Source organism: Bos indicus, chromosome 13 (genome assembly GCF_029378745.1).
Source record: "Bos indicus isolate NIAB-ARS_2022 breed Sahiwal x Tharparkar chromosome 13, NIAB-ARS_B.indTharparkar_mat_pri_1.0, whole genome shotgun sequence".
Lineage (NCBI taxonomy): Eukaryota > Metazoa > Chordata > Mammalia > Artiodactyla > Bovidae > Bos > Bos indicus.
The window spans coordinates 24,263,604-24,276,876 of NC_091772.1; the positions used below are offsets into that span (position 1 = coordinate 24,263,604).

General features: G+C 41.9%; 1 protein-coding gene across 1 annotated transcript in view; it reads right to left on the reverse strand.

Moving 5' to 3' along the window:
• Positions 1 to 2,966: 2,966 nt before the first annotated feature.
• Positions 2,967 to 13,273, reverse strand: part of C13H10orf67 (chromosome 13 C10orf67 homolog) — a 101,319-nt gene continuing 91,012 nt past the window's right edge. Inside the window, exon 17 of the mRNA XM_070801926.1 lies at positions 2,967 to 3,446. Within this exon, the coding sequence (XP_070658027.1) occupies positions 3,355 to 3,446 (92 nt within the window). The 3' untranslated portion in view covers positions 2,967 to 3,354. The remainder of the gene's footprint in view (positions 3,447 to 13,273) is intronic.

Here is a 13,273-nt window from a genome sequence, read left to right on the forward strand (position 1 = left end):
TATTTTTGCAGGTGTAGAATGTGCCTAATAACCATAGCTAGTGCGTGCTCCCCAATGGCGAGGGTGTGACAGGGACAGCTGGCTCAGTTTTCAGCGTGAAAACACCCCCTCGGTGGACCAAACACAACGACACTGACCTTTCTGCAGGGGGAGCGGAGATGTGCCTTTGACTGAATTGGCCATAAAGACGTCTTGCTATGACTTTTGTTCCCCACGAAAGCAAAGAAATATTGCGTTTAATATGAGAAGTACTGTTCACAGCTTTTCTGTGCCCCTTAAGAAATATTACAGTGCTGATTTACTGGCCTTCTTCCTCTGAGTTGGCCTCAAGGCTGGAGGGTGGAGGGGTAGGGTTGGGGGGTGGGGGCGAGGACCGAGGAGGAGGCTGCAGAGGGAGTGCAGTAAATTGCCTGTTTCCAAAGTTCTCCCTTCGCAGCAGCAAATTTATCAATCTTTTCATCTGACAATACTTTGAAATATATCATTGTCATCCACAGTTGTTTGATAGATTATCTGCAGGCACACAGCCTTTTTCAAGGTCAAGTTGAAGATTCTTGTTTGCTGTTTAACTGGGTTGTTTAAAAACTCAGAACAATGCCTGCCTGTTAAATTTTCACTTGTTCTCATGGGGCATTCCAAAGCAAGTTTTCCTATTGACCGGATGTCGGGATATTTCATCCCTTTGAGCTTCTAAATTCAGCAACCAGGGCTTGGCAACGAAATCAACAGGAGAAGAAATAAAATTTAACCTTAGAATTTGCAGACACCAAGGAGATTGAACCATCTTTCACATCTCCTCAAAGTGTGTACTAATTTTGCTCTGCATGTTGCGGGCTGGTTATAGCCACACATCTATTCAACTTTCTGCCTTTATTCCAGTGGAAGCTGCACATACACTCCCCTAAAGTAGAAGCACAAAGAAATGGCGGCCACTCTGTCAGCACATAACCTGTTGCTCTAAGGACATTTTATAATAAAATCAGCCTCTAAATCATCATGTTTCATGGACATATTTATTTATGCTTTTAATGGAGACAGGCTTCACAGTTTCCACTATATCTGCGATGATTGATTTTTTTTTATTCAGCCAACTTTTATTTACCTTGCAAAAATGTTCTGGACCAATGTGATAAATTACAGATATGCAAATTTCTTTGAATGGTGTTGTAAGTGTGTCTAGCTGGAGCTGAATAACGCCTTGCAAGTCAGTCTGTGCGCGCTCAGGACCCCAGGGAGCTGATCAAAGCACCCATTCTCTTTCATCCCCGGTATTCTCCTCCAAACTATTTCGATACAATATGTTTCCATGATGCACTTAATGTGCTAGGGACATAGAACTCATTACAACCTAGCTAGTTCTGCCGACCTCTTTGTTCTGAGGCAGAAAGTCAAAGAAAAAAGGAAAAGCGCTGCCAGTTGCCAGCTTTCTGAAATGCTAAAGCATGCGTCATTTTTCACCAGGTCTCGTCTTAATATCCTCAGAAGACAAACTATGAAACCGGCCTCAGCCCTTTCTGGCATTAATTACGCTGCTGTCCAGCCGATCTGTTTTTCCTATTATATGCATTTCTCAGCAGGGATTTTTTTTTTTTTTTTTTTGCAAGAGTAATGCAGCTGCAAGTTAAACTATGAATGCATTTTTATCACTGTGGAAAAAATAAGTGAAAAGGCTGCAGAACACACAACTGAAGTTTGTAAAAAGTTTCTGGTAGATAAGATTTAGGGTGGAACTTGGGAGGTTTGCACAACTTCTGTAAAACCTGAAATTGACTAAGAGCCTCACAAGCATTTACAATGTGCCCTCAGTGTTCTGTAGAGTCACTCATTGTGCCATGTGAAATTCCTCTTTGGTACCCAGATAAATCTTGAAGGTGAAACCTTTCGAGGTTTCTCTGAAAATTCTAAAGTGAAATAGTCCATCCTACACCCAAGCAGGAGGCTGCTTCCAAGGAATTTCCGTCCAGGATAACAGCCCAGAGAATATAAATTCTATTTCACTTCCTCCGCTTCTTGTAGGGTTGATTGGTTGGTGGAAATGGCTGGCAGCCAGTTCTGGGAAAGCTTCCAGACCTGACTCCGATTAACCCTCTCTGGTGAAACTCTGCTGGAAACCAACTCACCAGCAATTGCCATTAATCTACTTACTAATTAAGCCAATTCATTTCTAAAGGAGAAAAATTCCTTTCTTTAGCCAAACTGATGGGAGGAAATTTGAAAGAAGCGCCAAACTGTGTAACTGTAATTCAGCCAAGGACTGCTAAAACAAGGTGTTGATATATAGCAGCAGATTAAAACAAGTTTCTAGGGCAACACTCCTTTGGAGACGGTGGCATATAGTGCATAGTAGATGAAGCTCGAATAATGCTTCAGGGCGCTATGCCACCCTGTGTCCTCGCGTTGAAAATACCACGTCTCTCTCCAATTAAATCTGGTGCCTTTTACGCACAAATAAATCGCCTCTGTAGCTTTCTTTTGCACCAGAGTACATCAGCTTTATGTGATAGCCACCATAAATATATTTCTTGAGATTTAATAAACGTCTTTATAAATCTGTAAGCCAGAGCTTACGATCTTGAAACTGGGCTGCAGACCGGGCCTGACTTGTAGACAAGGGAACTGAAAGGGCTGGTTTGACCATTACGCACGGATGAAAAGCAAACCGGTCTTTCAGAAAATGGTGCCTGACATTCGGAAAGAAGAGATGCATGAATTTTCATCTTGATACTTACCAGGAAACACAACCCCAAAGAGTTTCCACAATTACTAAAGAATTGTTTACAGCGTTTAAGATATGTCTGGGAGCCCCGCGCCTATGTAAGAGTGGACCTCCTTGGAAGACATTTAAAATCTCCTTCGAGGTTTTCTGGTACGCCTTTATGGATCAGTTGGTGGATGAGTAGACAGCAAATCAGTTTGACTTAGCGTTACAGGGATTTCAGGTAGATTAGAGAGTGAATGACACAGGGTTAGTGCCTCAAGCTTTTAAGTTTTAATCAAAGTTCGTTCCTTCCCACCCTAAGGCGCTGGGGCGACCCGCTGAGCCCAGGGAGTGCCCGGATGGATGCGGCGGCGGCTCAGAGTCTGTGCGCCCCGCTCACCACGCACCAGCCAGCGGTTTCTTGAAGGGTTTGGAAAGGTGCGCACAAAGCGCGCACAGAGAGCGCACTTCGCGTTCTCTTCAAGTGCGATGCGCCAATGAGTATGCGGCATCTGAAGACGGAACAGTTAGGTTAGAAACACCTTGAAGACAGTGTCCCTCGTCAGGGAGGCAGGCCTTACGCCAGGGTGGTAAGGGCCCTCTTTCTGCGCCCCCCCCCCCCGACCCCGCTCTGAGCAGCGCAGTGTTCTTTGCCGCTACTCGGGAGCATCCGTGTCGCTCTCTGTGGTGTTCTGGGGCGTCGACTGCTTCTCCTCCTGAGATTCTTCCTCCAGATTTTCTGACCTCACTAAACAGAGGGAGAGATGAAGAGAAGTGTAATTTGCTTTACTTACTGTATGTAAACCACTCCCCACACACTTTCACTCTTTGCCTCACTTTTAGTGGGTTCTCCAAGGCCTGGCCCCGGCTGGGGGCCCTTCTCAGTAAATTGGAGGGGAGGGTGGGACAGGTCATTCTGGCCGTCAGCTCCTCCAAGGCTTTTAAAGGAGCATGTGCCGGTGAAGTCTCCCCTGAGATAGTGTTCCTGCTGTCCCAGACTGAAGAAATGGTCTGAGGTGCCTGTGACCAGGGCCAGTAAATGATCTTCCCGGAGTTACCGCCCTAGAATTAGGAGCCGTTGTAAGAGAATAAAACAAGGCAAGGGGGGACTTGTGTTTGGGTTCAAGGCCTAGCTCAGGTTTACATTTCCATTTGTGTTTTCAATCTTTCCTTCTTATGAAATAGAAAATTTTGAGTAAGAAGGAAAGAAAATCAACTTGGGGGGGGTGGTTCTAAAGTTGGGGATGGGGAGGTTTTGCCCTCCCCAGCCCTCACCCCAGGCTGGGCTCTCTGCTCCCTAGGGAGGGACATTTACCTGGTGTGTAAATTGTGAGGAAAGCGTTGGGGGTCTGAGACAGGAAAGCCACAACATGGGATGTGATGTTCCAGCTTTGAAGGGGAACAAAGGCCCTGAGCTAATCCCAGTGAAAGCCAGGAGCGTGGAGAAGGCAACAAAGGCTTGCAGCCTGCGGTCACCGGTAGGTGTCAATGTGGACACTTACGGCCGGCGGGGCAGTGGGAGAGGGGAGCACAGAGCCGGGCTGTCATTCCAACGCTTAACATGAACAAAGATAAAAACGTGACAAGCTCAGCTTTCAATGGTTGGGAGGTTCAAAGTGGAGTGCTAGCGAGTGTATCTGGGTCAAGTCTTTTCTGAAGCAGGGCTCCTCTTTCTCTCCTCCCATTATCAGCCAGGGAAGTTCTGAGGCCTTTTTCCTGATAACTTTTCTTACTGATAGAATTCTTCAAAATAATGTCCGATTCTACCCACTGCCTAAGGTGAAGAGATGGAGTTTTCAAGACTTCCAGACCTCAGAAACCCAAGTGGCTGTATAAAGACTTATGAACTTGAACATCCTACCTTAACTTTCAGGATAAAGTTCATGGACTCTTGTATGCATTTCATGAAAAGAAATAACATTTTCTTTTGTGAAACTGTTCATACATGTAGATGAATCGACAGGTAACATAATTTAGAAAGTATTCATCCAACGAAGAAGTTTCATTAGTAAACCATTGAAGGGATAATGGAGACCTGGGAGAATTAAATATGCCTGCGGTTTCAGATTCCCTATTAGAAATCCAGCAGATAAGACATCAACCAGCAAATGAATCTCCTCTAGAATCTGGGAAAGATAATTGGGAATCCTCCACTAATGCAACTGATTAGCAAAGATCATCTTACAGAATGAATAAGTGGAAATGACAATTACAATAAACAAATTATGTTTATCCTAAGAACATGGACACATTGTGTTCCTTAAATTCTGGTACTAGAACCAAAATGCAAGCTTAAAAAAATGATCATATAATAAAATTCTGATTTTCCTTAGTTGAAGTAAGTCTCCTAAATAATAATTTTAAAAAAGGATGTAAATATCCTTAAAAGACTAATGACATTTCACAGGTAATGCAATTTAGAAAGAAACACTTCCATGTTTTCTTTTCCAACAATGTGCATTTTTGTAAACTGCTATAAATTGCAATTCAAAAGCACTGCTCTCACCATCCCCAATCATTTTTTATACTGATCAAATGAATGCAGATACTCCCATTTGGGAGGGGCGACATGACATTTCACTTGGCAGTTCTAAACAGGTCACAGACCTTTCACAGACCCTAAGGCAGTGGGAGGGAGTGCTTTACTAAACCGTGTAACCAAATCAAACCAATGGTTACCCCTTTTCAAAACCATTGGAATGGTCTGCACAATGCTATTCACATAGCAGCACAGAAACTGAAAGGATGGTCATCCAATGGAAATTTCTTTCCTTTTGTTTACACTTACAGAGCTCAAAAAGTATACTAGGAGGAAAACAATTAGATTTGCTATGATAAAAGTCATAAACACTTAACATGCGTTCTGGCTGGTGTAACTGGCATAGATATGGCCATCCATTGGTATGTATATATATGCACATGTATGTATGTATATGCATGTATATTTATTGGAGATGTCCCTTTGTTTGAAACCTTAGGCACAAAGACACAACATGGCTGCCCTCAAGATGACCTATTGCTTTCAAGTTGCTTGAACACATCAGAATTTCCATTGTTAAGGTTGATTAATTGAAACTGATAAGTTACCATGAATAAAGATTGTTTTTCTGTTTAATGTGGTGGGCCTGATTTGGTAAATGCCTCATTCATGTAGCTTTGCAGTGCAGCATATGGGCAAGAGTCATTCAGTATCACAAACATATACAATTTATTATGCTTGTATGGGCACAACCAAAAGGCCTTCCTATTTTAACGACAAACTTTCAATGAAAAATTCCATTTAAAGAGTCACTAGGAACATGATGTGGGATTTTGTCATTTATTCTTAAGAGTTTACATCTCTGAGTTTCTCTGAGTAGTTTTAAAACTATTGTATTTAAATACAGTTTTTAAAAAGGATGCAAATGTCCAAATTATACCTTAGCACTGGTCATTGGGAATACAGCAGAATTTATGTTAAATGTTAACAGACATACGAAGAGAAAGCACCTTTTCATCTGACGCTGGCTTGTGTGCTATGTAATTGATAAAGTGATCTTAAATGTTTCATTGAGGTGCCATCAACAGAAGTTTCCAAGTTTACAAAGAAAATGTGAAGGGTGTTAGCTTCCTAAAGTCTTTTTTCCCTTTAATAAATCAGAAGACAACATTTAAAAATAATTAGGGACTATCACATGAAAATACAGTGGATTTATTAATTTGCCCACAATTTCATTACTGTTAGCATCCTTTCCTTGAAAGTTGATGTCACTTTTCAGACTACATTAAAAACTGTCATGAGTATTTACCAATAAAGGTAAGTTTTAAAATTTTTTCTAGTGATGTTGTACAGAAACATTCATTTTTCATTTCAGCTGCTCACATAATCACCCGAAGGATAATAATGACAACAAAAATCTACGAGAGACTTGCTAATGAACTAAAGAAATGACTGTATCAAACCATCAAAGAGAGAGTTACCATATTCAGCCTTTAATGTCTTATCAAATAAATTCTCTGGTCATTCATGTCCATGAAACAGTTCAAGTTCACCCAACATTTCTCAATTAAATTAGATGCGTAATCTCAGTTCAGCTCTTCGGGAGAGTAATAAACCACATTGGTCACAGTTGACCACAGCTAGTATGTGATTCATAAAGGACTGGATGTCCATTGGAAAGCTAATCAGTGCACCGTCACTTGTAAAATTCCCTCCTGCATTTTGAAGCGATAATCTGTATCTAATTTTTAAAGAAAAATTTACTCTCCTTTCACTCTTCTGAGGCCAATTTCTTTTCTGGACCTGAATAGAGATTATTGGTGAACAGTACCAAATAGCTTTGGTATGTGTACAACAAAAACCCACCTCTTTGTAGAACATAACAAATTATGCAATGTTCACAGATGTGCTTTGCATTGTGCCTTTTGTGAGAAAATGAAGGCCCAAGTCAATTCCCACCCTCCTCTTTATGAAAGCCTGGGCTCCCCATGCAATCTGTCCTAATCCTGGGGAAAAAAATCATTATACCTAATATGGAAGCTTCAGATAGTTATCTGAAAAGGGATTTTTTTCATTTGCACTTTTGGTCTCTGTAATTTGCAGAAATATGAGTTTGAAGTTGCAAGCAAATTTGTTCCTAGAAACAAGCAGGGAAGATTAAAATATTAACTGCTCCTCTAACCCACATCTGATGTTTAGAGGAAATGCTGTGTTCACATGATCTCATGCTTGAATTTATAGGCCACCAAAGAAATAGAGTCATTTTCCAATTACAGTTTGAAAAAATTTACACACTGAAAATATTTTAAATCTTGTTTCTGTATTTTGGCTTTTTATGATTTTTATGGAGGAAGAGGTTAATCCTATTATCATGAGGTAGCCATTGCTGCAGGAACGGTGACAAATGCGGAGGGGCATTCTCAGGTCTACCCTGCTTCATGGGACCTCTGTAAATACAGGTATTACTTTTACTGAATGTGCTGGTCTTTGGGAGTCAGTCTTTCAAGCACTGAGGAGATTCTCTGCATCCTCAGTACCTAGCCCAAGGCTTTGTTTGTAGTACATGCTCACAGTTCCTCTATGATCCAGCAATTCCACTCCCCGGCATATATCTGGACAAAATAACAATTCAAAAAGATACATGCACCCAAATGTTCATAGTAGCACTATTCACAATTAGCCAAGACATGGAAGCAACCTCAGTGTCCATCAGCAGACGAGTGGATAAAGAAGACGTGGCACATATATACAATGGAATATTACTCAGCTATAAAAAAGAAGAATGAAATAATGCCATTTTCAGCAACATAGAAGGACCTAGAGACTATCATACTAAGTCAGTCAGACAAAGAAAGACAAATACCTTATGATATCACTTATATGTGGAATCCAAAGTTTGAATTTATTTCTAAGACAGAAACAGACTCACAGACATAGAGTGGTTACCAGAGGGGAAAGGAGGTGGAGGAGGGATAAATAGGAGTTTGGGATTAGCAGATACAAACTACTATATATTGGGTTGGCCAAAAATTTTGAGTTTTTCCATAATATCTTATGGAAAAACTCAAACAAACCTTTTGGCCAACACAATATAAAACAGATAAGCAATAAGGTCCTACTGTATAGCGCAGGGAACTGTATTCAATTTCCTGTAATAAACCATAATGGAAAAGAATATACATATATATGTATACACACATATACCTATATATATCTGAATTACTTCGCTATACACGAGAAACAACACTGTAAATCAACAATACTTCAATTAAAAAAATATAGTAGGTGCTCATAAAGTCTAGGGAAGGAATGAATAAATGAATGTATTAACAAAAAGAAGGTGAAACCTAGGAGGTTAAGTAGTGTGGGCCCTTGGCATCCACAGCCTTTCCCGTTGCCTCCCACGTTGACTGGTCTTGGTCACGAGACTTGCTCTTATGGAGCAAATGTGCCATCAGATTCAACAGACCTGTGTGTGCATTGGCACTTGCTCTTTTTTGCTGCTTCTGAGAACCCTGACACCACCATGAAAGCAAGACTAGGTTTGTCTAATCAATATGAGAAATATAAGGTATGATTGCCTCTGTCATCTCAGCAGACACCCAGCCTGATGGCCAGCTAACTGTGGGATATGAGCGAGCCCCAGCAAGAGCAGGCAGAAGACCTATGACCTAGGTGCAGGCATGTATAAAGTCACAGAAGGGTACAAGAGCATGGAATAGCAGGGAATAGCTATTCCAAACAAACAGTTGGTGGTTTGTTATGACTAGATTAGGCAGCTCATGTAGGAGAGAGGCAGGGATTATGCATGGTTTTATAAGCTAAACTGAAGAATTTAGTTCTATCCTAAAAACCACAGACATCTATTGACGGATTAAGCAGAGGAATAACAAAAGCGAATCAAAGAATGAAATCCTTAGTGACTCCAACACTCACTACTCAGAGCTGGTGGCAGAACTGAGTAATCAGGAGAGACTAGAAGGATGCTCTGAGAAGTAGGGGAGAACAAGAACAGGTTGGTGTTTTGGAGTAAAGAGGAGAGCATTTCACAAGTTAAGTGAGGCTCGGGGACTTCCCCGGTGGTCCAAGTGGCTAAGACTCCATACTCCCAATGCGGGGGGCCTGGATTCAATTGAATAACAACAAATGGTGGATAAATTGACAACACACTTCAATGACCCTGAGCAGAGGCCTCAAAGGCAAAGGCATAGTAACAACACGTGGAGGAAAAAATCACTGCTAACCCTGAACATCATAGCTTGCTAAACTACCCTAAGACAAACAGAATTTACGAAATTACTGAAGTAATGATACTTTTTAGTATGCACATACCCTAAAATGTACACATGCTGCTGCTAAGTCACTTCAGTCGTGTCCGACTCTGTGCGACCCCATAGACAGCAGCCCACCAGGCTCCCCAGTCCCTGGGATTCTCCAGGCAAGAACACTGGAGTGGGCTGCCATTTCCTTCTCCAATGCATGAAAGTGAAAAGTGAAAGTGAAGTCGCTCAGTCGTATCCAATTCTTAGCGACCCCATGGACTGCAGTGCACTAGGCTCCTCCATCCATGGGATTTTCCAGGCAAGACTACGGGAGTGGGGTGCCATTGCCTTCCCCGAAATGTACACGTACACAGGGCGTATTCAGCTTGTAATTTTCTGTTGTCTGAATATTTGAAATATTTCATAGAAAAAAAGTTTCTAAATTAAATAAGCCTATAAGCCTTCCCTCAATGCATTCTTACTAATATGAGAACACAAGTAATGATTACTTTATAATTTTTTGTCACTCTAGTTTACATTTGTGTAGAATGCAATAGTACAAAACTTACTTCTTCCTATGACCTATTTTTTTTTTCATGTGATTTTTTCATTCAAGATGAGGAACGTGCATTAAAGATGCTGAACCAGCCAGGAATGGGACAGGCTGAGGACTAGAGTCCTGTGATGCTTCTTTACACTGACTTACAAATATCTGCTTTTAGTTCTCAGTTTATTCCCTCAAACTCCAAACCTGGAGTTCCTCCTGCTGAAAGGAATATTCATATGGTATCTTTTACATGGTATGGACCAACAGAAGTAGAAGATATTAAGAGGAGATGGCAAGAATACACAGAAGAACTGTACATAAAAGAGCTTCACGACCCAGATAATCACGATGGTGTGATCACTCACCTAGAGCCAGACATCCTGGAATGTGAAGTCAAGTGGGCCTTAGAAAGCATCACTACGAACAAAGCTAGTGGAGGTGATGGAATTCCAATTGAGCTATTCCAAATCCTGAAAGATGATGCTGTGAAAGTGCTGCACTCAATATGCCAGCACATTTGGAAAACTCAGCAGTGGCCACAGGACTGGAAAAGGTCAGTTTTCATTCCAATCCCAAAGAAAGGCAATGCCAAAGAATGCTCAAACTACCGCACAATTGCTCTCATCTCACACGCTAGTAAAGTAATGCTCAAAATTCTCCAAGCCAGGCTTCAGCAGTATGTGAACCGTGAACTTCCTGATGTTCAAGCTGGTTTTAGAAAAGGCAGAGGAACCAGAAACCAAATTGCCAACATCCGCTGGATCATGGAAAAAGCAAGAGAGTTCCAGAAAAACATCTATTTCTGCTTTATTGACTATGCCAAAGCCTTTGACTGTGTGGATCACAATAAACTGTGGAAAATTCTGAAAGAGATGGGAATACCAGACCACCTGATCTGCCTCGAGAAATTTGTATGCAGGTCAGAAAGCAACAGTTAGAACTGGAAATGGAACAACAGACTGGTTCCAAATAGGAAAAGGAGTACATCAAGGCTGTATATTGTCACCCTGCTTATTTAACTTATATGCAGAGTACATCATGAGAAACGCTGGACTGGAAGAAGCACAAGCTGGAATCAAGATTGCCAGGAGAAATATCAATAACCTCAGATATGCAGATGACACCACCCTTATGGCAGAAAGTGAAGAGGAACTAAAAAGCCTCTTGATGAAAGTGAAAGTGGAGAGTGAAAAAGTTGGCTTAAAGCTCAACATTTAGAAAACGAAGATCATGGCATCCGGTCCCATCACTTCATGGGAAATAGATGGGGAAACAGTGGAAACAGTGTCAGACTTTATTTTTCTGGGCTCCAAAATCACTGTAGATGGTGACTGCAGCCATGAAATTAAAAGACACTCCTTGGAAGGAAAGTTATGACCAACCTAGATAGCATATTCAAAAGCAGAGACACTACTTTGCCAACAAAGGTTCGTCTAGTCAAGGCTATGGTTTTTTTCTGTGGTCATGTATGGACATGAGAGTTGGACTGTGAAGAAGGCTGAGCGCCAAAGAATTGATGCTTTTGAACTGTGGTGTTGGAGAAGACTCTTGAGAGTCCCTTGGACTGCAAGGAGATCCAGCCAGTCCATTCTGAAGGCGATCAGGCCTGGGATTTCTTTGGAAGGAATGATGCTAAAGCTGAAACTCCAGTACTTTGGCCACCTCATGTGAAGAGTTGACTCATTGGAAAAGACTCTGATGCTGGGAGGGATTGGGGGCAAGAGGAGAAGGGGATGACAGAGGATGAGATGGCTGGATGGCATCACCGACTTGATGGACATGAGTTTGAATGAACTCCAGGAGTTGGTGATGGACACAGAGGCCTGGCGTGCTGCGATTCATGGGGTTGCAGAGAGTCGGACACAACTGAGCGACTGATCTGATCTGATCTGATCTGATCTTTCACATACAAATGAGAGAGTCATTTCCTAGGCAGGTTGATAAAAAGTCTAGGGGTCCCCAAGGACAGAGGGCTCTGGAATTCTCAAGGAAGAAGAAAGGACAAACTTTTTCCTCTACATTCCTTAGGATTATATAACAATAATGTATCCTTCCTGAGGACAGTCTCTGGACTAGACCTTCTGGCTAATCCTGTTATCTTCAGTTCAGTTCAGTTCAGTGGCTCAGTCATGTCTGACTCTTGCGATCCCATGAATCACAGCACACCATGCCTCCCTGTCCATCACCAACTCCTGGAGTTCATTCAAACTCATGTCCATCGAGTCAGTGATGCCATCCAGACATCTCATCCTCTGTCATCCCCTTCTCTTCCTGCCCCCAATCCCTCCCAGCATCAGAGTCTTTTCCAGTGAGTCAACTCTTCGCATGAGATGGCCAAAGTACTGCAGTTTCAGCTTCAGCATCAGTCCTTCCAATGAACACCCAGGACTGATATCCTTTAGGATGGACTGGTTGGATCTCCTTGCAGTCCAAGGGACTCACAAGAGTCTTCTCCAACACCACAGTTCAAAAGCATCAATTCTTTGGTGCTCAGCTTTCTTCACAGTCCAACTCTCACATCCATACATGACCACAGGAAAAACTATAACCTTGACTAGATGCACCTTTGTTGGCAAAGTAATGTCTCTGCTTTTGAATATGCTATCTAGGTTGGTCATAACTTTCCTTCCAAGGAGTAAGCGTCTTTTAATTTCATGGCTGCAATCACCATCTGCGCTGATTTTGGAGCCCCAGAAAATAAAGTCTGACACTGTTTCCACTGTTTCCCCATCTATTTCCCATGAAGTGATGGGACCAGATGCCATGATCTTTGTTTTCTGAATGTTGAGCTTTAAGCCAACTTTTTCACTCTCCTCTTTCACTTTCATCAAGAGGCTCTTTAGTTCCTGTTCACTTTCTGCCTATAAGGGTGGTGTCATCTGCATATCTGAGGTTATTGATATTTCTCCTGGCAATCTTGATTCCAGCTTGTGCTTCTTCCAGCCCAGCGTTTCTCATGATGCACTCTGAATATAAGTTAAATCTTAAAATGTAAATTATGGGAGTAGGTCTGCTGAGGTCTCTACAAACTCCAGACATTCTTTTGATTCATTGTAATGACTAACTGGAGTATATAACTCCATTGCTAACACTAGCGAGGGGGTACTCTTTCTGCCCCCTTCTGATGCCTCTGTCAGAAGCTTTCTATATCTCCTTTATACTTTAATAAAACTTTATTACACAAAAGCTCTGAGCAATCAAGCCTTGTCTGTGGCCTCAGATTGAATTCTTCTCCTCCGGAGGCCAAGAATCCTGGCGTCTTTTCATGGTTCAGCAACAACCTTTCA